Source organism: Punica granatum, chromosome 2 (assembly GCF_007655135.1).
Source record: "Punica granatum isolate Tunisia-2019 chromosome 2, ASM765513v2, whole genome shotgun sequence".
NCBI classification, from domain to species: domain Eukaryota; kingdom Viridiplantae; phylum Streptophyta; class Magnoliopsida; order Myrtales; family Lythraceae; genus Punica; species Punica granatum.
Window position 1 is genome coordinate 39,615,724 of NC_045128.1, and position 24,313 is coordinate 39,640,036.

The window sequence follows — 24,313 nt, forward strand, 5'->3', positions numbered from 1 at the left end:
AACACTACGCTGCACAATTACGGGTGCAACATAGGGAGGGAGCGAGCAGAGATGATATGACTTCTGCATAAATCGGTGCTTTCCCTTTCGAACTACCTTTAAATGTTGAAACCATGCCAATACAGATATCATCGGTGATGCTCCACCTGACACTAACAAAACTAGCACAGGTTTAGCATCGAAATAATTAAATAACAGATCGCATGTTAGATTCCTCCGTCTATCCTAATAACCAGACCTGTCCCACACCATCATACCCAGAAGAATCCCGACATGGAAGAGGCAGAACACCAATCACCCTCTCGATCATGGGAAAATGTGCCTGGATTTGGGGCGAAATTAAATGGCAGGATATCTGTCGACCTCGGTATCTAAGTGAAGAGAACCCGTTGTTCTCCTAGCATTAAGCACTCTCATAATCGAAATGCCTTGCGCCTTCAGAAATGCTACCCAACATCAGTATATTCAGGCAAAGATGAATAGTCATCGAGGCCAGACAGTAATCCCGGGTCATAATCATGTGGAACAGACTCCGAGTTCTCAATCTGCGACAAAAGATCCTCATCTGTTAGCGACTTCAAATTATCCTCGGAATCATCTGCTGCTGCTCCAGTGGGTTCCACGAAGTCAAATTTCAAATTGGGGTCCGTGAGTGGTGATGCAGGTGGCGGCATCAGGTACGCGATAAGATCATGAGCTGCTGCTTCGTAAATCAAGTCGCCCGTTTGGGCGGATCCCGAGTTGGTCTTCCTTGACTTTGACTTTGAAGGCTTGATCAAGTCTGGAAGAGGGGGCTTATGTTTCCCCAGAATCTGGGGCTTCCCACCTGCGCGAGACTTGGCATCATTTGTGGGGAAGGCAGATGAAGCCCAACCAAGGCTTCCTTCGAGACAAGCGCACGATGCCTCCCTGAATAATTGGAAGGGAAAAGTACTTATTAGAAAAGAACATGCTGTTAACCAGGTATTCATCGCTTGTGTTTCCTCACCTATGGCCATATCAATTTTGTTAGACTTGTCTATATAATTATATAAATACATACCTAAAACGAGATTCCGCCATATGCTTCGATGTTTTTAGATGATCCTCTCCAGTATCCTTTCCATCAGGAGGACGATAAGATCCAGGTATTGAAAGATTCAAAACAGAGGGCAATTGGGAATCATCTTCCTCCTGCGGGATTTCCAATGTCAGCTGCAAACCTTCTTCCATGCAAGGAACTTCTTCCTCGTTGTCTGAGAGGCAAACTATCTCCTTCTGCTTGTTATCAATGGCATCATGTAGGGCATCTGATAGTAATTTCCTACTCTGGGCTGAGTGGATCATTTTAACCTTTATGGGAGGGTCACGGGTAGAATTCTGCCGACCGTGATTGATATGAGAACTGAAAAGCCTTCCCCCGAAATAGAGGCTATTTTTGGATGGCAAGAGACTCAGTGCACGATCCACAGGGTTAGTCGCCATCCATACAGATGAGAGCAGGGCTGTGAAGTGTCTCTGAAGAAGCAACTCCTTATCGGGCAATTCTGAGGCTACATCCAGAAGTAAACGAATATTATCCTGCAATTTGAAAAATATGAGCATCTCTCCATTTATTTTCTTTGAGATATGAACTAATCGCTAAATCCAATTCCGGGCTCTCACTTTAAGTCTAATATTTCATGTCCAGCTCAACAACTCATAAATAAGACACTTGATGGTATTGGACGTCGACTTAAAAAAAAAATAAAAATTTAGAGTAACATTACTACCAACGTAACCATTGGCATATGTTCAATAAAGGGGTGATTGAGATAGGTGTATTTTGTACATACATCCAACCTATTTGCAAACAGAAGTCGTAGTTCGACCTTATCTCAGAAGTTCAAACCATTAATCAGAACTTTCACTATTATACTGTATCCTGACAAATGGCTACTCATCAGACACTGAACAGATAAACTTCACCGAAAAGAATAAACAAGGAGTGAAGTGGAATAAAGCAACATCTTAATAATTATCCAAAAGAATCAAGTTCACCATAGACAATCCTTATAATTTGATGCAATGCAAACGGGATGAGAAAAACTTGGAAAATCTGAAATTACCTCAGTAACCCTAAAAAGAGCTTTTCCGGAGCCCACTGAACCAGTTTTTTCACTGTTAGGATTGTCTGATGCGGACATGATGTAATTCTGAATGAGTTCCCTGAACCTCTCAGAACAGTGAACAGGATGCCGATATCTTCCACGATAAGAACCACCGGAAGCCATCCCATAAAGCAGATCGCTGATAAGTCCCCAGTTTGGACCATATTCATGTACTCCAGCACATAATATTGCATCCTCTTGCGGCCACCAAGGATCAGACGGTGGAATTCGATCTCTAGGCCAAAAATCTGTCTTCTTAAACCTCTCTACCTTTATTAGGACTGAGCGTTTAGATGGCAACATCGCAATGGAGAATTTCCCACTTGCACGATTCCGGATGGGAGTTTTCTGCTCATACTCGGAATCACTATGCTGCCTACCAGAAATATGGCAATCCGGATCTGAAGGAAACATATCCACAGAAGCAGTCCTCTGTTTCTTCAACTTCTTTTTTGATGACTGTCCTTCAGAATTCTCAGTAGGCTTGTCCTTGCGTTTCTTCTGCATAGGTGAATGTGGTGATGGTGCATCTAAAGATTTAACTTCATCTGAGAAAGGAACATCGTTTCCATCATCATCTAGGTACATTGAATCTTCTAAAGGTTCTTCTTTGACAGGTTTTGCTTCAGAAGCTAAGGAGCCTTTCTTCAGAGACTTAAACTTGGCCTTTTTGGCCTTCTTCTTTGACTTGGATTTAGAAGTCCTAGGAGGCTCACTCCTGCATATACACGTGGATCATCACCAACTATCTTATCTATGAACCAAGCAAAATAATTCTCAATTTTTGCATTGAGATTCCTTAATATGCAGAAGAAAATTTTTATCTCAGCCGATGCATTCTGCTAATTTATGCTCCTGCCTGAAGAAAGAATCGGGGTTGGGGGGGTGAGGGGGTTTGCACTTACATCTCATCACAGTTCTCAGCCTCAGCTTTCTCCTTCTCCTTAGCTTCCATAGCCAACTCTTCCATCAGCTGCATCACAAACAATGAGACAATGAAACATCTGGGCTTCAAGTGTGCCCCTAGAGCTTATGTAATGAATATACTGTCACTAACTTGATGTTGAGCCAGTGCCTCAACTTGCTGTCTATATGCCTCCGTTGCAAAATCAGTATCCCATCCTAAATCAACAAAAATACTTGATTAAATAAATTAATACAAATGCAAAAATCCTTATCAGCATCAAAGAAAAATTGGAGAAGGTGCCAACAGAGTTTCAAAAATATAAATGTAAAGTGCAGCAGTTGAAAGATATCGCCAAAGGAGAATGAAAAGTCAACTACATGACAACAAAGAACTTACTTTCATATATGAAAGGTTCCTCATCATCATCGATTTCAGCTTCCATGTCTTCCTTGTACTTCTCTATACGATCCAGCTCCCATTCCGTTTCTTCAAACTTTATCTGAGACTCCAGGGTCGCCTTGTCTATAATCGGGTCCCAAAGTTCAAAAAACCGTATTGCATAGCGATCAATTGGACGTAGCTGATTCTCAAATGAGGATATTGCCTGACCAGATGCAGCTGCCGCTTCTGCCATCTGTCTTACATCAGCAAGCATGTCAACATCTTCTTCTTCTTTCTCAGCAAGAGTGAGAACCTGCCCTTCAGTGAAATCACTGCTGTTGATCATTGCACCCGTCTCCTTATCTAGAGATGCGCTCCCACCAGCATGATCTGCAGGCTCATCATCCTTCAAATCATCCTCATTTACAAAGTCGTCATCTTCCATCCTGCCAATCGGTTCCTCAGTGAATTCTTGGTTATCTACAGCCTCTTCCTGTTCAACTCTCTTCAGTGCCATATAATCTGCCTCATCTTCTGCCTGTTTTAGAGCAGCCTCAACATCTGCATTAGATGGAGAAACTTCGGACCCACTGCTCTCATTCTTCTCCCTCTGCATATTCTTCGCAGGCAGGGTCCTGTGACCTGAGAACAATTCCATGGGATCGAGCTTCTTGAAGAACTCAGTGTTGTATCCACCACTTTGTATAACAAGATCATCAAGAGCACGCTTCTGATTTGCTTTCTTCAGTATGTTCTCTTCAATAGTGCTCTCACTAATTAATCTATAGATGTGCACTTCGCGTGTCTGCCCAATCCTATGGCATCGATCTTGAGCTTGCTGATCCATTGCAGGGTTCCAGTCGCTATCATAGAAAATAACAGTATCCGCACCAACTAGATTAATACCAACACCTCCGCTACGAGTTGACAAGATAAAAAGAAAAATTTTGGGGTTTGTATTGAACCGCTGCATCAGAGTTTGTCTCTCTTCTGGTTGCGTGGACCCATCCAAACGCATGTAGGTATAGCCATACAGGCTTATAAAAGCTTCCAAAACATCAAGCATCTTGGTCATTTGGGTAAATATTAACGCCCTATGACCTTCAGATTTCAATTTCCTAAGCAAGATTGCCAGTTCCTGCAACTTCCCACAATCAAACTGTATAAGTCGCCTATCAGGAAAATATACCTGCCTGCGGACAATGGCTGGTCTGATAGGCGATAAAAGAGGTGAGAAAGTTTCAGAGCACTTTTTCTTAAACTCTGATGATAGAAAGACAGGGCTGCCACTTTTACTGCACCAGCAAACAGGTTCTGGGGCCCGTGCTGCAGGAATTGCAAACATGAAACTCTCGATAACATCAATCATCCTCTCAAAACGCTCTACTGGTGAAAGAACAATGTCCGCGAGCTTGGAGGAATATGAGTACGACAAGCAACTAGCTTTCTGCTGGTGAATCTCATGGACTGGATGCCTAATTGTGATGATCTCCCTCAGGGTTGTGGGGTACATGGGCTTCTTTCGGCACCTAAGTGAATTCCACCAAGCAATAGATGCTGCGCGTTCCTCTGCTTTTCTCAATCTCTCCTCTTGTATGGCCTTTTGGATCTCCTCAAATATATTCATTCCACTAGACCTCCTCTGACTGTTCAGTCCGTGTCTAATGTCTTTATCAACCCGCTCTATAATTAAACTTGATGGAGTTTCAATTGACCTGACTTCATCACTCTCCCATGAAGCCATGCAAAAATCAAGATGTGTAAACAACAAGCCCAACCCTTGAAGGTCGATTGCTGTAAACGGACCATTTGAAAGCACAGAACAGACGGAGGAACTTAACTGCATGTCAATGCCGCTCATATCAAAAGAACTTATGATTGGCCGGCCCTCAAATAAATCTGGGTGGTTGCAGACCTTGCGAAGTTGCATTATAACACTAATCATTCCAAAAAAATTTGCACTTGCGAGAGTAGCTTGAGTCTCCGAGCTAGCAATGAAGTCTTCATACAGATTCCGCTGCCTCCGAGAAAGTCTACAGTATATTACATGTTCATGTTTCATTGGAAGCTGCTTCTCCACATCCCGTTTCAATCTACGGAGTATGAAAGGTCGAAGGACATTGTGCAGTCTATCAACAACTTCCTTATTTACCTTCTCCTGGCCCTCTACCATTCCTGATATTGGATTACAAAACCAATCCTTAAATTCTTGATGAGATTGAAATATGTGGGGCATCAAAAAGTGCATCAGAGACCAGAGTTCCATAAGATCATTCTGCAGAGGTGTGCCGGTCAGCAAAATGCGCCGCTTCGAGTGGAAATTCAAAAGAGTTTGCCACCTCTGAGATTTCCAGTTCTTAATAAGATGAGCCTCGTCCAAGATCAAATACTTCCACTTCTTCCGCTTGAAGATTTTTGAGTCTTGTATGACGAGCCTGTAAGTCGTTATGCACACATGAAAGGAATTGGGTTTCAACCAACCTTGCCGCTTGAACCTGCGTTCCTTTGCACTTCCAAAGTAAGTTAATATCTTAAAAGCAGGACACCACTTGAGAAATTCAGTTTCCCAATTTAGCATGACACTAGTCGGAACAACAATTAGGTGAGGACCCCATATTCCCTTCTCACAAGCAAGGTGCGCAAGCAGGGCAATGGTCATAATGGTCTTTCCAAGCCCCATCTCATCAGCTAGAATGCCGTTTAATCGTTTCTCATACATGGTGACAAGCCAATCCAGCCCAATATGTTGATACTCCCGTAGTGGATGCTTGAGAAGAAAGGGAAACTTTGTGCGCACTTTGGTCGTCAAGAATGTGTTTCCTGTTGGTTGAGCAGATCTAGCAGCTGCAGCCGCATCTGCAATTCTAGAGTCACTCTCTCTCACCTCAGATTCATTCCCAACATCTGTTTCCTGTTCTTCCTCAGGGGAAGAGTGAGAAATCGAGCCTCCCCCAACTTCTGCATTCTGACTAAGATAGACATCTTGATTTCTCAATTCGTCGTGCTCAGAGCCTGCAGTATCTTCAAGATCTTCTGATAGAGCAGAGGCATAATCAGATTCATCCTCTGAAATGGAACCGTTATTTAAGTCCTGAAAACAATAGAAAGTACCATTAATATCAAATTTTACCAATCTCCAATGCATGAAAAATCCATTAAAATACCTTCTTATATCTTGCAATCAGTTCTTCAACAGGGATCTCACTTTCCTTTTGCAGTAGGGCAAGCTGTTACATCAGAATCACGTGAAAACCAATCGTAGAAAGCAACATCCACGAGTTGAAATTGAAGCATAAATATAGAATGTTATTTCTACCGTATGTATTGAATGACCAAACGCACCCATTCACATCATAGAATAAAAGGCTTTGATTTCTGTTCTCACAAAGCAGTTTGGATTCTGTGACCTTTTCAATTTTTTATTTTGTGGCATAATAACAGGTTGCCCTTATGAAGAGAACATCCATGCAAATCATCTCTACCTCATCCATGGGATCATAAGATTCTGCTCTGGCCAGTTCCTCCTCCTCTGACAAAGTCCCTTCATCATCCTGTGCGTAGAGCTAGAATGTGAGACAACTAGGAGAAAACAAAACTCATACATACTGAGTAAACTTCAGCAGTTTTGCAGGGAAAGGCCCCAATAACAATCATAGATAGCATTATGCTGAAAAGCATTTAATGTTTATTCAAGTATTTGAGCTTAATATTTGGAAGTAAGGCACTGGTTTACAACCTTTGTTGGGGTCAAAGGCACCGATTTGTACATATCAATCAAATCATACAACATACAGCGCTCTTCATTTTTTACCCTAAAAAATATATGAAACTTAAAGATTCCCAACCTTTCTCATACGATCTAATAACATAATAATGTCTTCAATCAGACCTATGAAACTATTAATCACCATCCTATGAAATTTCATCAGTTTCCTAGTTAGAAATCCTTTCAAACTATGAATCACAAATACATACTGAAATGTCATATTTCCCTGATTGCTGAAGGATCTCAATATGAGAAGAATGCTCACCTTTCAAGCTGTGCCATTTTCAGATTATCGGTCAAAAGCAATCAAGGGCATGCTAAAATCTGACTGGCTATGAACAATAGCTCACGTACTTCACAGATCACATCACGGAAAAATTCAGTTTCAATGATTGATAATACACATCCTAGTATATCATCATCTTGATTGAATGGATATTGCAGTCTTTTCCAATGCAATTAATACCAACACAATCAAAATAGAAAAAATGTTTCTAATACATCCAAAATCAACAAAACAAGATAGAAAAGCACAAAGGTAAAAGTGCAAAAGAAAAGAATGCTCCAGCATTTGTACCTTTTCTTCACCGCCAGCAGCAACAAAATCACCATCTTCCTACATAATACAAGAAGCTGTTCAGCAAGGAGCTACAAAGAATTGCTGATATGGTTGTTTAACAAAATTAATAAAAGAGGTATGAAAGTACAGGAACTCATCCTAGAATCTAGTCATATAAATACTTTACTGAAGAACAGTAGCATCATCTACTGGTGACTGAATCCTGTTCTAATTATCATAACCTTTATATACCACATAACCTAATTATTGTAACATTTCTATACCATGTACAAGATATCACCAACATCAATATATTTGGTCAAATCCATACCAAGGAATTAAATGTATATAGTATATCTTCAAGCATTTTCAAGAATTTTTCATCAACACATACTAAATAGTCCCCAAATCAAGTAGTTAATAAGAGAAAATATGTAACTGTACCTGCTCCTCGTGAAAGTCATAGTGCAAATTTTGGTTCCCGGTTTCCTCCAAGCTCTTGGAATGATTGTTCGCTTGGCATGTCATGACTTCAGATACGTGGTTTTCTGCTACAAACAAGCTTCCATTACTTTCAGCCTGGACATCAAAAGGAAATACCTATGTTGAGCAGAGACTTTCCATACAACAAACTAACTGCCACTGCAAACACATACAACTTACACAACGACGACCAGTTGAGCTGTTTGTCTGTGTCTTGCCAGAAGAACAAAGATTCATCCCAGGGCCTGCAGGATCCCACCATCTCAGGAAAGAATTGCATTTAAATGTAAATCTATTATTATACTGTGCCTCACCCATACCCTGATCTCTATCATCTGGGGGCTCTGGATAAGCATCTTCAGTAGTTCCTGGATGAGTCTGTCTACTTCCTGAGAATTTAGTACAGTAATCAATATTGCACACATAAATCCTCCGGATGGGAAATTTAGCTAGAAGAAAGATATCAACTAATTAACAACATATATCTCTCCAAACCAACTACTGTACAAATGGAAGCAGAAAAACCAGAGGGGCTAAGAATTCTTTGGACACAAGGAATAGCAATATACCTTTCCCTACAGCATATCGTTCGAGCAACTCCTCAAGTGGAACATCCATTTCATTTTGCAAAGCTTCTAGTTCTTCTTGCCTTTCTTCTGCAGTTATGAGAGCCTCGTCTTCTTCGATGGTGTGCTCATCATCTTCCTAGTACAGCATCATTCCAGCAATGGGTCATATATAGGAAAAAGTTTTGCATGAGAAAATGTAGGATTTAAACATAGTACCAATTTCAGCAATTAGTAAATGGTTGAAAGGAACTTATGAGTTCCATAAATATAAGTATAGTGCACATAGTTGCAAATAGAAATGTCGATGCCCTAGTAATAATCACCAAATGGACCCAAACATGTTTTATATCACTCAGACCAGAAAATGCATTTAAACATATAAATCGCACAATGTATCTAAAACTGCAGGGACAAGATTACGGATGCTACGACAATTGAATCTATTCAACAGTCTCAGTGACGAGGCACACTGAAATGATGTTCATCTGCGCCTTCCCACTTTTCTTTACCATATTGATCACCAACGAAGAGGTTCCCCTTCTCTATCAGCAAAAGAACTTCGAAAGAAGAACCCCTTCCTTATCAGCAAAAGAAGTTCTGCTTATTTCTTTAAACAGAAGAGCTACTCTGAATGGCCAAAACAAAGATAAGCTAGAGTATTCTAGAGTTTTTCTCATTAAATGCAGAAGTATCCAATCAAGTGGAAATGGCTTATATCATGTCCCATCAGAAAATCAGCTTTCCCAACTGAACTATCACAGACATCTTTATTTTAAAATAGGTCTTAGCACTCTAATAGCAACCAAATTTTGCAATACTAAGAGTAACTTGGTTTTGCCGACTCCTTGAAAAATGCAAAAGCTGGAAAATTGAAAACACGCTGTAAATATTACACAAAGCTTAAATGAGGAGGTACTAACTGATTCATCCTCAGTCTGTAAGTCAAAATCATCATCATCTGCAGTCTCAACAAGAGGTTCTGCAACATGAACACAGTCTATTAGAAAAAGTTTATAAAAGCAATTAGAATAGTAAATGAATAATTTGTCTCACCAGCTTCTAATTCTACTTCCTCCCTCAGTCTAACTTCATCAGCTTCTTTATCAGAGATTTTCATTTGACTATCAGGAGCATTATTCTGTTGCAAGGGCCTACGTACATCCACGAGATTTTCTGCCAGCATCGTTGAGTACCTGAAAAAAAGGAAACATAGGAAGATCTTAAACTGAAATATTTCTCTGAATATTTTATATATTCGGGAAAAAAAAAACTGAAATATTGCATGAGCTAAAGGAAATAGCAGAAAAAACAGTTGGCCAGATACTCTAGCCAGTTATGCCTCAAAAACAGATCTTCACAGAAAGAAAGCCATAAACTCAAAACTGATGAGGAAAACTATGACTCACCTCTCAGTTTGGCCTAAAAGAAACTCAAGTTGCTTGTCAAGTGCCTTCTTCTTTTTTACGTCAAGCTCCATCTGATGCTTGTACAGCACCTGGCATTAAATCATAGGTGAGAAACACAGAGCCAGATCTTCAATAGAAAGGAAACAATCAAAAAAAACATATCAATTGAACTTGCCAGTTTTTCTATTTTTATCCAGAACTTCTTAACATCCTTCGAAATATTTGATGCAACCTTTCTCAGCCTGTGCTCTTCTTCCTAATACCAAATACAAAGAAAGTTAGAGAAAGCATTATAAAGGCCCTACTTTCTCCACAAACTATTGAAAAAGTTAAAATGATAGCTTGGATGGAAATATAGAACCTTAAGTTTCCTTTCTCCCCTTGTAGCTTGATCCAACATGCCCTTGCTTGCTCTTAAAGCTACCCTCTTTGCCTGTGCTAACTTCCATTTTCTTTCTGACTCGAAATCCTGCAGATTGCTGGTTCAGTTAGCAATAAAAGCAGTCAAAGTGCCTCCCTGCTCAATCCACAGCTACAACACAAGATCATGTGTGGAAGATACTAGATAGGTACCATGAAGTATCTATAATATGGAACTCGCGGGGTTTTTCACATAGAGAAATGAGGTAATAGCATACGAAAACTCTTACCTTTGATAGCCAAACCATCTCTTCTAAAACATGATCCCAGTGAGATTTAGGGCGACGAGGTTCTCTGGGAGCTTCAAGAGCCTACAATTCCAACTCACATCAATTAATAAAGAAGAGATATTGTTCCGCTCATAACTTAACCAATATTTATAAAATCCTGGAAATTTAGCCTGCAGATGCCACTATGATAAAGCACATAACCATGTAAGAATAATAGGCCCTTACTTTTGGAAATTGCTATACACTGTAGACAAAACAAAATGAGATATGTCATTACACACACCACGACGTCATCATTGACCATAGCAGGAACCAGGAATAACTAGCTAATGTGATTACTGATTAATTAAATCAGCGATTGAAGAATTGCGATCATGTAACAGTCATAAGAGCCCAGTATGATGCACAAAATATATATAATCTGCAGTGTGATGCACAAATACATATAATTTCGAGTAATCAAATACTCTGCAATAACCTTTTGGCGCCGAGCCCTTGTCTCATGATCAAGTTTTGACCTTGGACCTTTAGAAGCCATGATTATCCCAAGTACCTATACCATTCTGGACTTGAGTGAGATCTGCATTCCATTAAAAGGGCGGGTGAGTGTCAAAAAAGTGACCGAAAGACCAAATTCTAAAAGTAGAAGGACATCAACATACTTCAATGCTTGTTAGACTGCCAACCAAAGCCACAAACTCGTAATGAATTAATCGACCACAAGGAATAAAAAGGCATAAACTAAATGGAAACATTCCATATTGACTGTCACAAGAAAAGCTAAATTATCTATCCTCTCCAAAGACACTCCAAAACCCACCCCTCGCCCCATAAAAAGAAATATTATAATTTGAGCTGCAAACAAAGCAAAAAGAGGCAAGCCAACAGAAGCTATAATAGATGAGGGTATAGATATATTCAATTTCTACAGCCAACACGACCGCTGCAAGGCAGTAGCTAGGGAAACCCCTGCTGTATCTCTCTGTTCAGCATTACGAGCTGAGAAAATTGGCATAGCACCATGAATGTGCCGAGATAAATACAGGCAGCTATTATTCATCTGACGAATGGCTACAACCCAGCAACTGAAACAATAAATTATATCCCAAAGAGCCCCACTCACGCACACAAATTCTCAGTTTGTGACAGAGCAAAAACATTATCAGCCCAACATTTTACTGTCTTAATGTGCCAGTCGCAGAAAATAATGCTGCCCTGAAGAGAACGAACTTTCAAGGGTTTAGGACTAAACCAAAATATCAGAAAGGCTGTTCTGATCCCTTTTGACAGCTTCCACTTTTCTCCAAAACCAACACAGAGAGTCCTCCCACAGCTCCCCATCAGGGCCTTAAGCACCCTCCTCCCCCCAGTCTAGTACTATAGTCACGGAATGGCATGTAAAGAACATGAATTTCAATCATCACCCGGAGGAGCTAAATGCGGCTGCTGACACCATTTCTACTCGAAATAAACATCTCCAGTACAACTACACGCACGCAATCGACAAGGAAAACAGTTCGTCTAGCTCGTATAATTCCCTGAGCAAATACTCTCGGCGCCCTCAGACTCTGAAACACCGTCCCGAAACCATCCTACTAAAATCAAGTACGGAAACACTGGCTCATCGCCGCTATCATCCCAAGGAAACATAAGGACAGCTCCAAACGCCGTGGGACTACGATCAAACAACCTCCTCCTCTACCGGAAGAGGAAACAGAACAATCGGAACGTCATTCTGCTCCTTCATCGAGCTTTCGAAGTACTAAACGGGACCGGACAATCAAGAAAACTGACCTTTAAGAGAAGCACGGCCGTCTCCTCCGACCTCCTGCACCGGAGCAACGACGACTTCCGCCGCCGAAACTGTCCCGCAGAAAATCCTTCAGGAAAGAAACCTGAAAATGGGAATATCTGGGAGATGCGCCGGGCCGCTAGTGGACCGAAGACTCCGGAGACGCATGCATTAGTTGTCTAGGAGTGAGAGCCGGGGGGATTGAGGGAGAGAGAGAGAGGGGTTTGGGCCGTGAGGCGGTCAGCTGGAGGACGCCGGTGGGCGGTGAGTGGGCTAGGGTTTGCAGTCGGGTCAGGTCCGAAGAGGAATCGCAGATCCGAATACGGATATCATCTATCAGACGGTGGGGGAAAGATCAATCGTGACAGCGCAGGGACTGGGAGTCTTTCTTGTGCGTGCATTAATGAGGTGAGGAAAGGCTTGGTTCAGGTTGGGTGGGACCCTCTTTTTATTTTTGTTTATGTTTATGTTTATTTAGAAAAAAATACACATTTAGACCTGTACGTTCGCTTATTTTTCTTTTTTCATCCTTTATCTATTTTTTTATCGTTTTCATCATGTAACTTGCATTGTTTTTCCATTAAATGTGTTGAGTTAGATTACCTTGATTTCAGCAGACAACAATGACGCGGCTGGGGATCCAAGTTCAGTTTCAAACCCCGCTCTTTTTCTTGCACGATTAAGGAAATTGATTTACCTTTGCAATCGGCTATATATTTTTAAACTAAGGAAGTAGAATATTGATGATGTGTCGTTTATGGGGCAATCAAGGTAATTCAACTCAGCACATTTATTAGAAAAGTTGACAGGAATGATTAAAATAGAAAAATAATGAAAGCTAGAGGATGAAAACGATAAAAACAATAGAAAAAGGACAAAAGCATAAATGTAAGTAAAGGTACAAAACTAAATGTACAATTTTTTCTATTTATTTATATATAATATAATGTTAATCACCTATAAAAGCACGAGCTTTGTATTTTTTTTAAATATAGCATAATTTTTGAAAAATAATATAGAAATGTACGACATTTGTATTTTCTTTTTAAATATAGCACAATTTTTGAAAAGTAACACAGAAAGGCACGACATTTGCATTTTTTTCTAAATATAGCACGCACAGAAAGGCATGACCTTCAGGTTTAATTGTGCATTTAGCGTATCTAGCATGACGTCAATTATTCCGTCAAATTGTGACAGTAATGGTTAATGTGTAGCTAACGATGGTACGCGACGTAACATAATTAGACAAGTAGCACCTACCGTCGAAATCAAAAGAGCCCCGAAATTGAGTGTTTTTTCATTTCGGCGATGGGGGCCTCAATTGTGCCTCTCGCAATCTACAATTCGCACGTTTCTTTTTTTTTAAGAAAAAAATATTCCTTTAAATTTTTTAAATTATTTTTTAATTAAATAAAATATGTGAGACCCACTAGTCCAATCATATTGTGCCACGAGATGTCGTTAGCTGTTACCGCTACATTTGAAAATAACTAATGTCGTACTAAAATCGTAACTAAACTTGAAGATTGTGCCTTTTATTTTAAAAATATCGTGCTATATTTAGGAAAAAATGCAAAAGTCGTGCATTTTTATGCTATTTTCTAAAAATCATGCTATATTTAAAAAAAATTATAAATGTCGTGCTATACTTATGAAAAATGTATAAAAGTTATATTTTTCTAAATAATTAACCCTATAATATATGTATTAATTAGTGGGTTGGGTTGGATTCGACTACGGCTATTGATGGGAGCCTAATCCCACATATGGTAATCTTTTCATTTCGAAAATGGGCAGATGATTGCAACTATTTTCTATTTTCTAAATGTCATGCTATATTTAGAAAAATGTGTAAAAGTTGTGCTTTTATGGATAATTAACCCTATAATATATGTATTAATTAGTGGATTGGTTTGGGTTGGGTTCGACCGCAACTATTGATGGGAGCCCGATCCCACGGATGGTAATTTTTTCATTCCGAAATATTAAATATTTGAAAGAATTTAATATTAAAAAGTTATTTGTCATAATATATAAGAATAAGTATGAGAGAATAGTTGAAAAAATTTACTATTAAAAATTATCTGTAATTATATATAAAAAAAAGTATGAAAGAGAATTTGAAAAAAAAATAAAAAAATAATTATGTTATTAAATTAAGGTAAAAATAAAGTTAAATTAAATTAAATTAAATTAAGTTATTTTTGTAGACAAATAAACCAAATATCTAAATCTTATCTTATTATTATTATTATTATAAGAGTAAATTAATGATTTGGTCCTTGACATACCTGTTACATCAAATCTAACCTCAAAATTTTTTTATATCAAATTAAACATTGACAGATTAAATGTACATTAAATAGACCCTTCCGTCAGCGTCCAGTTAAAAATGGACGAAAAATATTAAAAATTATTTTTTAATTCCTTTTGTGATTCTTTTTATTCTTTAACAATGTATTATATTATTTAATCTCATAAAAAATAAGAAAGATATCCGAAAAATTTTAAAAAAAGTTTTTCTTCTGCAAATGACTGAGAAAGAGAAAGGAAGAGGATGAGGGCGAAGACCTACGGTGGGGCAACGCCGTCGACCGCCGCCCCCCGCCAACCTTGCTTGTGCCTACATCAACGGAGCTCTCCTTCTTCTTCTCCTTCTCCTTACCCTTCAACTTGCCATTCAATTATTAAAGCCTTACTGCACAGAGAGAGAGAGAGAGAGAGAGAGAGAGAGAGAGAGAGAGAGATGAAGGAGAGGAGACATATCGTTCGAACTCTCGATCGTTTTTGTTTCAGTTCAGTTACGAGGCATCGCTTTCCCTCTCACGCTTCATATTCAGATCCCCACCCACCCGGATCTGATCCTCCCGTACAGTACGGTCTCCCTCTTGGGCTCCCAAATCTCTCCACCCCCGGCTCCTCGGCGAAACCCAGCCCCCATGGCCGACCCAGTGGGAGATTTGAGCTGAGGAAGCTCCAATCCTTGGTTATGGGTTGCTCGTGGGCACAAGGGGAAGGTTGAATTTGAACAGCAGGTCGGAGTTCTGGTCTCCGACTGATGGGGCGAGGTGAATGACTCGATTCAGTGACAGGACGGCGTCTTCTTCTCAAGGGGGCGATGGGCAGCGGGGTTGTACTCCCGACTCCGATCTGCCTCCCTTTCTCTCTCGAGCATTCTAAAAAAAAAAAAAGGAAAGAGGTTGGAAGGAGCTAGGACGGCGATGGAGCTCGAGGGGAGTTCACGGCAGTGCTACCCAGTGCAGGTGAGAGCTCACTGCCAGGCTCTCTGGAGAGTGACGCCATGGATGGGATGGGGGAGAAGGGAGGGCAGTGGCTGGAGCCCCCACCCATCCAGCTCCAACGAAAAGAAAAAGAAAAAAAATAAGAGAGAAAAGGAAAGAAATCATATAAAAGAAATGGAGGAGAAAGAAAGAAACGATAAAAAATGGCAGAAAACAATAAAATGTGCCACGTCAGCGGATGCCGTCCATTTTTTAACAGGACACTGACGGAAGGGCCTATTTAACGTATATTTAATTTGTCAAAATTCAATTTGATGTAAAAGATTTATTGAGATCAGATTTAATGTAACGTACATCTCTCGATGACCAAATCATTAATTTACTCTTATTGTAATATAAAGTATCGATTTAAATAAATAGCTAAGAAGATGGTTTTCTTTGTTATGAACAATGATGCATTCATTAATCATCATCCGCTATGATAGCTCCAAGGGAAGGGTCGTGAAGCAATGCAATATGGTGCCGCTCATGTCTCACTTTGAAGCAAGCGACGGGCTGTAGAGAGTCCCACCAGCAGAGATTATTATTGATTGAAAATGAGTAACTTAATCAAGGATGATGATGGACGGTGGCTTGGAGAATTTGTACAAAGTATTGGCTTCATCGTGTCAGTCTCAACTAAACTATGGGGGTCAAATTTGGGTAGGAGCTAGTATGGGCTCTTGGTTTTAAAAGAGTTATCGTGAAAGTTGATTTTGAGTTTGTCGAGTGCTTTGTTATTAGTTGTTGGACGTGGCTCCACCTCTATCCTTTTTCTTACTCAAGGATTGGAAGATTCACGCTATTCATACATTCAAGGATGACAACACTTGCTTTGAATAGATCACCCGAAAGTGTAAAGGCTCCATTTGGCTTTGGAGTTGAATTATTTTTTACTCCATTCCAGTCCACTTTACTTTACTTTTTCTTCAACTCAACAATAAAATCATTATTTTTTCCCATTTTCTTCAAATTTTTTATCTTAACTACCATTAAATTCAAATTTTTAATACTAAATTCTCTCAACTATTCATTACTTTTTTTTTCACAATTCAATAACACAATCACTACTTTTTTTTTTCTTCTTCCTCAGCTCCATTATTACAACTCCACTTAAATATATACATAAATACTTTTTCACCAACATACTTATTTGTCTTTTATCAATTTTGATTAGAATATAATTAAATTTTAAAATTTAACTTTATTGTCAGATGGTTAAAAATATTCATGAGAATTTATTATTTTCTCTTTTTTTCCCACAGGAGGGTATTCAATCCTCATTTTTTGTGATATTGGCTACGGTATTTCTTTAGTTCTTTATAGCTGCGCTTCGGCCCTTCATTCAATTTTTTTTTTATAATTCTTTTTACTTGAAATTTAATTATAAACAATTGACATATATATATCCACCGGAAAAAGAAGAAGAAAAAAAAAGAGCTGAAGGGTGACGGCGAAACGTGTAACTCACTCCAATCCGTATTCCTCAGATGAGATGGAGAGAGTCCTCTCTCCTCCCCACCTCTCTCTATCTCTCTCTCTCTCTCTCTCTCTCTCACGGGGAGCGTTTCTCTCCGGGAAAAGAGGCCACCTCGCCTGTACTATTTATGCATCCTTCTCTCTCTTTCTCTCTCGCTCCCGCAACTGCAACGCTCAACGCCATTTCCTTCCTCTCTCAACGCCCCGTCGATGGACCGTTGCGATCGTCCCTCCCACCGACCGATGCGTTTCCTCCCGACCATGCCGCAGAAGCCCAGCTCCTCAATCCTCTGTCCCTTGGCTCCTCCCCGATGAAGGTGATTGTCCTTTCATCCCGCTCGACTCTGCGTTCAGTTCCTGCTTGATTCTCGTCGGTGATTACTTTCTATTTGTTTCCTGATTGTCTCGGATGACGTTTTCGATTGATTGATTCTGCTGTAGCTCCTTGTCGTCCCTCTATCTTCCCCCGGACTCTCAATTGCATGTCTCTGACATTATATAGCTCAATAGCTCAAATCGGTGTTCTCTTCTGTAATCTAGAATTATGCTTCGATCAGTGCTCGGGCGAGTAGCTCTTCTTTGCTGTTCTCTGCAGCTTTTGGATTCTATCTGATGGATTGATTCTGCTTTATCTGGATGTGATATTTGGTTTACTATTTAGCTTAATCTGATCGGCAGCTCCTCTGTTCCATGATCTACAATTTTGGTTTTCGCTGATTGATTGACCCTGCTTTTAGCTTCTTATTACATTCAATCTCTTTCTTCTAGATTGTACTGGGTGGATTCTGCTGTAGAGTTTATCCTGATTGAGTTGGGTGTGCTGCTTATTCTAGTAGGCCACTTCTCTATGATCTAGAGTTTCATTGCTGATGATTCGGCTTATTACAGTTGCTGGCTTGGTGCATTAACGGCTTATTCCTGATTGTTATGCTCCTGTTTGCTGATCTGGAATTACGTTTTCTCATGACTTGCCTCGTAATCATGTTGCGATATCATCCTATTTCTAGATGCTGGATTCTTCTCTCGGCGAACTGGATGTTTGCTTTAAGTAAATTAATTTTGCTTGACTATAGTTCACAATCTCTCTGCTCTCTGACTTTGAATTTTGTTTTTGTTGATTCGACGGCTCCTTTAATTGTGTATGATGGTTAATGCTTCTCGTTGATCAATTTTCTGTCAAATGCGATGCCTGTTGGAGCTCAAAAAACTTGTTTTCAGATTGGACCTTGAAATGAGGGAGCTGATATTTTAATGCATTATAGATGTTCAAATATGGTTAGACCTCTCATATCTGCACTGTCAGTGTAGAATTAACTTGAAAATTTCGCAAGTATCCACTGTATACTAAAAATGCTCTTTTCGTATTATATTCATTCTCGATAGCTATAAGGTGCTTATATAACAATAGTAAATGGATCTTCACTGCATACATATGAAAGCTTAAGTTTCCACAAGTTTTCTTTGGTCATTGACCCTTCTCAAATCTGCAGGATCCATTTAATTTCTTTCTCATGTTTAAATTTGCACTTAGAGCATAGATAATTTCTCAAATGGATGTTCAATTTCTTATTAAGTACCTTATACTGCTTGACTAAGGTTATAAAAAATGGGGTATAAAATCTGTTTTTAGAGGCTTTTTTTCTTTTGTTTTTTCCATCAAAAAGTTGTTAAAATTTGTCTTCCAGATAACTACAATCTGATGCTGTAAAGTAATGACATGAACAGTAAGTGGATTTGCACTCCATTATAATGTAGGGTAAAGGGCTTGTGGGAGGTTGACGATGCTATATCTTGGATAAGATTATTCTCACTGACTAGTCTACAGAGTCGATTTAAACTTACCTTTCATATTATGGACCTTTTAATAAGTTATATCTTGCCATTGGATTTCCATCACAATATTCCTAAAAGGACTATGAGACAGATGATATTCTTATTAAACACCAACTAACCAAGAGGGTTTCTGGTGGCCTGATGCCTGTCGTCTGGACTGATTCTGGAACAAAACCAATAAAGCATTTGGATTGTTTCAAATCAGGATCATGGAGCTGGACCAAAGGCTGCTTCTTTATGTATACATGCATAATATGGCTGTGGCCTCCACGCAGCCCTGCTGAATTTCTAAGAAAGCATGATCTGATGATCAGGCAATCAATTGCTGCCACCCCTGTCCTGACTGCTACAGTTTCATGGAAGCCTATAAGTCAGACCTATATCGTGTTTCTTTTTTAGCCTGCAGATCTATATCGCGTTGATCGTTCATTTCTTAACATAGATCTATTTATATTCATTTATTTATCATGATACATTGGAGATTCTCAGAACTTTGCTACTGCATATAAGCACGCGTTATTGCCCAACATAGTTTGAACAGGAGCTGGAGATCAAATTTTCAAGTTAGTGGATTGATTGTTTCTCACAGAATGGCCAGCTTCAGGTGGAAGTTCCATCTTACAGGAGGGATACAGGTAACCGTGCAGAACCAGTACTAGTAGTGGAGTTGACTTTGAATCTTTACCGTCTATTTGTTCAGGTAACAGCAAACATACTTTTTTTGCATCGTCTTTCATGTCTGCGCATGGTTTGCAGAAAGGATGAGGAACAGTGTTTGAGTCCGAACTGATAATTATAGCGCAACAAAACAGATTGAAGTCCAAAGATTCCGGTACCAAGGTGACAGAGAAAATGCAATGTACTACAACTACAACTACAAAATAAAAGAATCTTTTTACAAGGTGTGCCCTTAACACTTAAAATGCCACTCCCAGCTGCAGCTGTTCTGTGAACAAAATGGAGCTGCTAAGATTCTCAAAATATGTTAATGGGATTCCTCTTCCAGGAAATTACTATCGCTCCATCAGGTTTTCTGATGATCGCCCATCCTCAGAGCTGTTCCATTAGCTGCCCTCCTGCATATCCCAGCCCTCCATCTGCATTTGGACAAGGATTCAACAGTTCTAAGTGAGGTTACTGTGATTGAGCATAAATCTGAGGTTGCGGCAATTGAGGTAAATGGATGATTGCATCATTTATAGGCAGCTTGGTACTTAGTTTACTATTTATGGATGAGATCCAGAGAGCACATTCCATACATGCATACAACTTTTGAGGCAAGGTGAAGGTAGAACCTCTGATAATTTATCAGTTGATACAGTTACAGAACGAACAGATCTAAGAGCCGGCTTTATCAAATTATCAGCACGGACCAACAATCATCAATGTACAACCAAGCGCAGCAAAGTATGCTATGTTTCAGATGCATCTATTACCACTTTCACCATCAGATGCATCTCCGAGCCGTGCAATTGCATCAATGAGGGCTTGTTCATGCTCCTGCACATTGAGAACAAAGGTTAACCACAAATTCCAGATCGTTGAGATGCAAATTGAACAGGAGCACCAAAGGCCTATATCTCACTTTAAGCATCTTCTTCGCCTTCGCGATCTCCATAAGGTTGGGATTGCTCGCATCAAAGACCCTCTCCACCTGACCATTCCAACAAAGAAACATGCTGTCCCTGTAAATGATGTGTGTATATGCAACATATTCATGCTTTGTATCTATATGCAACATATTCAAAACACAAACCTCCTTCACTAATGAATCTGTGTTGAAAAGTTCGATATCATCAGGAAGCTTCTTCAAAGCACCATTTTGCAAAGGCAAGTTTTCTTTCCTAGGTTGGCTCTTTGTGGGCACCCTCGCTCTTCCGGAACTTGGGGGACCACCACTGCGGGCGGAAGACTTCTTAGGGGCAGGGCCACCACGGCCCCTTCGGTTAGATATAGAAGGGTCTTCGTCCCATCGAATATCCTCTGGTGATATCTGTATTAATCATAACATGGCAACAAATCAATCAGATGAGATCTCATTAAGTCAGAAAAATATTTGTATATCTGCTGTACTTTGGCTGTTGCCTCGGATGATCTGAGATTCAAAAGCTCCTAAATACAAGATTGGATGAATTTGAATAGTTTCCCAATATAAGCTATAATCAAGATTATATCAGAAATTCATCACAGGGACCTTAAATATACAAGCAAGAATACAATACAAGGACTCCAGGACAGAATAACAGATGCATCAACAGGTCATGGCGATGGAGAATTACCTCTTTGAGATCAACCCATTCCCAGGTTTCATTGGCAGTATGGATATCATAGACCAGAGCATGCCTTCCCTGTCGAAAGATGCTAGTTAATCATTATGCAAGAGCAAGAGCCTTTAGCACTAGCAGAACGCAAATTGAGAAAAGGCAGGGCCCCCTTCACTGGGAAATGTAGGCGAAAAGGGCTAGGGAATTACCTCCACAGGGTTGTAATCTGTAATCACAGCTTCGTAAAAGCTGTTGTCATCAGGCCATCTCGTCCATACTCTTTTGCCAATGAGCGGATCTGCCTCAGCAGATGTATTAGTGGTGATGATAGCAGAAGCACTTCTATTGTACTGCCTGCTATTTGCAGGACCTGAAGGAGGATACTGAATTGGCTTCACAGACGATAAACTCGGTAGATGCTGGACCTGCCATATATAAATGGATTAGGACAAAAAAAGTTAGAACAAAGAAATCCAACCACCTTCGCAAATAATCTACATTTTGCTGGCCATTGTGTCGCAATTTCAATGTACTCCCACCATTGGGGCAATAGTTGGAAAGGCCATCACCATTATAAATATAAATAACCCAAATGTCCCATCACATACCAATTGGGATGTCTTCTGTTTCTTGCGAGATCCTGAAACTGTAGGACTTGGTAACAAATCGTGAATGGGCTGAGACGTACTGAGTATGGCAGTTTGATGTCCTCCTGCCTGCCTCCACTCCCTATAACATACAAAAACTGTGAAGGGTAAAAGATGAAACAACAAATGCCAGACCAATGTTTCTCAACAACTACAATTTTCATAATAAGAAACCTTATCCTTCGAATCGTTTCATCAGCGTTAACTCTCGAGAGGAGTTCCCTGTGTTCGTCATCAGAGACTCTTAGTTCCTTTCTAAGCTCAGTGATCAAACTTTCTTTTTCCTGAGACCAGATACAGCGGGACGATCTTAGAGAAGATCAGCATAAGAGTGAAAAGACATGTAAACAAGTGGCAGAATAAATTACCCAGGTGATGGCATCTGACTGAGCTTTAAACGCACGAAGAACTGAAGCGTATGCTTCTTGCTCAAGACTGTGAATTTGGGCTTCCATGTTGGTGAAAATATGAGAGTGAGTGATAGAACCTATAGCAGACCTTCCATTCCCCGGAACAAGTCCTCTCCTTGAAATTTTACTTCTTGAAATATTATTCTGGTAGGATGGAGGAAGATCATCATCAGTAACTGTGTGTACTCAGCGTGGAAGGAGAAATGACAACATGGCGAATTGTTAGCAATCAGTAACACAATTGCAGAACTTCAACAATCAGTAAACCAGATATACTATTCCAAACAAGCCAAAACCAACGTTTGGACAATCATCTGGGCCTTAACGAGCATTAGTCGATAATTTATCTTCCTCCATAAATAATTGTTATCCTTTATAATCCTCCTCTCAAACTCCATTTCCAGGGATATGCAGCTCCTCAAATTTCAGTGTAACCACAAATCCCCCTTGCAGGGATATACTTCGTCTTCCATGACTCCGCTATGCGTGAATACATCTCTTCAGAGCCACTAAAACAGCAAAAGGCAACAGGACACCTCCTTCTCGCAATAACCAAATCCTGCACTTTGAAACCCTAAACCCCTGGCCCCCATTAAACACCTCAAGCAAGCCCTGCCGCTGAACAATTGCTCGTGCAACCATCCAACGGGGAGACCCCAAATGCTGAGGGAAATGAAATCAACTGTTTCCTCCAATAGAGCGCTGAAGCTTGACGAGATCCATCCGGGACCAAGAAGGTCGAACCTTTAAAGTCAACCGAAGAAAATGGAGAGAGGGAGGGATGCATAATACGCGAGGCGAACGGAACAGACCACCCACTCACCACTGCTATCTAGAACTTCATAGTCCATGTCACGAATCTAACCCCCGAAGCCATGAGAATCGAAGCGAGATCTCCCAAGCACTGTAGCGGCGGGAGGTGTCGCGGGATCGGAGGAACTCGGAGATGAAGAAATCAAGCGATGGCACGGAGAATTAGGGCTTCGACGCTTGCTAGTTGTAGAAATTAGGGCTCGGGAGGATCCAATTAGGGCAAGAGAGCAGAAGATTTCGTTCGGAGAGACGGAAGAGAGAAAAGGACCGGGGGGGAATTTTTTTCTTTGGGATTTCCTTCTTTCGAGCTGAAGCTGGAAAGCTCTCCTTTTATAAGATTTCGTGTTTTCTGTTTTCCTTTTCGTAAGCAAAATGAAATTGTGTTTTCTAGTTTTCCATTCACCAAGCCAATCGGAACTTAACATTTGGCATCAGGATCTACTTTTCCCTTTCCCTGCAAAGCTTCCCATTCCAGCATACCGTTTTACTTATCCCGCGATCACATATGCTGGGAAACGATTCCAAGTTTGGCTTGTACAGTGTGTTTAGTTTTAGAGTTGAGTTGAACTGAATTTTAATTTTAATTTATTTGTAATGAATGTGATGTTGAATTATGAAAAAAAAAATATGAAAAAGTAATGAATAGTTAAAAAAAAGTAATGATTGTATTGTTGAATTGTGAAAAAAGTAATGAATAATTGAGAGAATTTATTATTAAAAATTGAATTGAATGGTTAAAAAAATTAAAGAAAAATAAAAAAGTAATAATTGTGCTGTTGACTTTTGTTATGTAGTGCGTAGAGTTAGAGTTGGAGTTAAAATCTTAAAATCGGATTACGAAATCAAATGAGCCGGTAATTTTTTATCGAAGATTCATAGTTCAACTTACCGTGCAAAGATTATAGCGACCACATTTTGCATTATGCTTAATCCTCCGAAAT

General features: G+C 39.9%; 4 protein-coding genes across 18 annotated transcripts; 1 reads left to right on the forward strand and 3 right to left on the reverse strand.

The window, feature by feature from the left end:
- Positions 1-61: 61 nt before the first annotated feature.
- Positions 62-13,539, reverse strand: LOC116195877 (protein PHOTOPERIOD-INDEPENDENT EARLY FLOWERING 1). 7 transcript variants are annotated; one of them, XM_031525266.1, is made up of 21 exons: positions 12,645-13,512; positions 11,329-11,430; positions 10,851-10,931; positions 10,562-10,669; positions 10,376-10,456; positions 10,201-10,289; positions 9,848-9,987; positions 9,715-9,773; positions 8,795-8,930; positions 8,546-8,614; positions 8,406-8,470; positions 8,187-8,321; positions 7,761-7,799; positions 6,900-6,968; positions 6,582-6,644; positions 3,433-6,508; positions 3,187-3,251; positions 3,035-3,102; positions 2,088-2,847; positions 1,043-1,560; positions 62-909 (listed from the first exon to the last, which is right to left on the reverse strand). In XM_031525266.1, the coding sequence occupies exons 2-21, from the start codon at positions 11,386-11,388 to the stop codon at positions 447-449; spliced, it is 6,144 nt and encodes a 2,047-aa protein (XP_031381126.1). In that variant the 5' UTR covers positions 11,389-11,430; positions 12,645-13,512; the 3' UTR covers positions 62-446. The 7 variants fall into 7 exon arrangements, 6 of the variants coding, with proteins under 6 accessions (XP_031381126.1, XP_031381127.1, XP_031381128.1 ...); XR_004154719.1 differs by having other exon boundaries at positions 433-909; positions 1,043-1,532; positions 12,645-13,539; XM_031525267.1 differs by lacking the exons at positions 11,329-11,430; positions 12,645-13,512 and having other exon boundaries at positions 10,562-10,679.
- Positions 13,540-15,141: 1,602 nt separating this feature from the next.
- Positions 15,142-16,155, reverse strand: LOC116195879. Its single transcript, XM_031525273.1, has 2 exons — positions 15,900-16,155; positions 15,142-15,821 (listed from the first exon to the last, which is right to left on the reverse strand). The coding sequence occupies exons 1-2, from the start codon at positions 15,994-15,996 to the stop codon at positions 15,469-15,471; spliced, it is 450 nt and encodes a 149-aa protein (XP_031381133.1). The 5' UTR covers positions 15,997-16,155; the 3' UTR covers positions 15,142-15,468.
- A 1,229-nt stretch (positions 16,156-17,384) lies between these two features.
- On the forward strand, positions 17,385-21,034 carry LOC116194527. 8 transcript variants are annotated; one of them, XM_031523344.1, is made up of 5 exons: positions 17,385-17,722; positions 19,828-19,938; positions 20,051-20,140; positions 20,245-20,413; positions 20,551-21,034. In XM_031523344.1, the coding sequence occupies exons 1-4, from the start codon at positions 17,417-17,419 to the stop codon at positions 20,368-20,370; spliced, it is 633 nt and encodes a 210-aa protein (XP_031379204.1). In that variant the 5' UTR covers positions 17,385-17,416; the 3' UTR covers positions 20,371-20,413; positions 20,551-21,034. The 8 variants fall into 8 exon arrangements, 2 of the variants coding, with proteins under 2 accessions (XP_031379204.1, XP_031379205.1); XR_004154449.1 differs by having other exon boundaries at positions 17,386-17,722; positions 19,444-19,873; positions 19,995-20,140; XM_031523345.1 differs by having other exon boundaries at positions 17,386-17,722; positions 20,560-21,034.
- Positions 20,050-23,692, reverse strand: LOC116194526 (protein EMSY-LIKE 1). Of its 2 annotated transcripts, XM_031523343.1 has the most exons (10): positions 23,383-23,692; positions 22,518-22,703; positions 22,324-22,433; positions 22,111-22,231; positions 21,712-21,927; positions 21,518-21,586; positions 20,995-21,231; positions 20,824-20,892; positions 20,675-20,738; positions 20,050-20,335 (listed from the first exon to the last, which is right to left on the reverse strand). In XM_031523343.1, the coding sequence occupies exons 2-10, from the start codon at positions 22,602-22,604 to the stop codon at positions 20,289-20,291; spliced, it is 1,020 nt and encodes a 339-aa protein (XP_031379203.1). In that variant the 5' UTR covers positions 22,605-22,703; positions 23,383-23,692; the 3' UTR covers positions 20,050-20,288. The 2 variants fall into 2 exon arrangements, with proteins under 2 accessions (XP_031379203.1, XP_031379201.1); XM_031523341.1 differs by having other exon boundaries at positions 20,824-21,231.
- Positions 23,693-24,313: the final 621 nt, after the last annotated feature.

What these genes read in the sequence shown, in the direction of transcription:
- LOC116194526 (XM_031523341.1), bottom strand. Translation starts at nt 22,604, where the DNA reads ATGGAAGCCCAAATTCACAGTCTTGAGCAAGAAGCATACGCTTCAGTT. An exon ending in AGTCAGATGCCATCACCTGG is followed by an intron (nt 22,434 to 22,517) that starts GTAATTTATTCT and finishes ATCTGGTCTCAG; the next exon opens with GAAAAAGAAAGTTTGATCAC. An exon ending in AGGCGAAGAAGATGCTTAAA is followed by an intron (nt 20,739 to 20,823) that starts GTGAGATATAGG and finishes CTCAATGTGCAG; the next exon opens with GAGCATGAACAAGCCCTCAT.
- LOC116195877 (XM_031525266.1), bottom strand. Translation starts at nt 11,388, where the DNA reads ATGGCTTCTAAAGGTCCAAGGTCAAAACTTGATCATGAGACAAGGGCT. An exon ending in CAAGGGCTCGGCGCCAAAAG is followed by an intron (nt 10,932 to 11,328) that starts GTTATTGCAGAG and finishes TTGGAATTGTAG; the next exon opens with GCTCTTGAAGCTCCCAGAGA. An exon ending in TACAGACTGAGGATGAATCA is followed by an intron (nt 8,931 to 9,714) that starts GTTAGTACCTCC and finishes ATGCTGTACTAG; the next exon opens with GAAGATGATGAGCACACCAT.
- LOC116195879 (XM_031525273.1), bottom strand. Translation starts at nt 15,996, where the DNA reads ATGGGTGGGGGCTCCAGCCACTGCCCTCCCTTCTCCCCCATCCCATCC. An exon ending in TGAGCTCTCACCTGCACTGG is followed by an intron (nt 15,822 to 15,899) that starts GTAGCACTGCCG and finishes TTTTTTTTTTAG; the next exon opens with AATGCTCGAGAGAGAAAGGG.
- LOC116194527 (XM_031523344.1), top strand. Translation starts at nt 17,417, where the DNA reads ATGAGATGGAGAGAGTCCTCTCTCCTCCCCACCTCTCTCTATCTCTCT. An exon ending in TTGGCTCCTCCCCGATGAAG is followed by an intron (nt 17,723 to 19,827) that starts GTGATTGTCCTT and finishes TGTTTCTCACAG; the next exon opens with AATGGCCAGCTTCAGGTGGA. An exon ending in TTTACCGTCTATTTGTTCAG is followed by an intron (nt 19,939 to 20,050) that starts GTAACAGCAAAC and finishes GCAACAAAACAG; the next exon opens with ATTGAAGTCCAAAGATTCCG.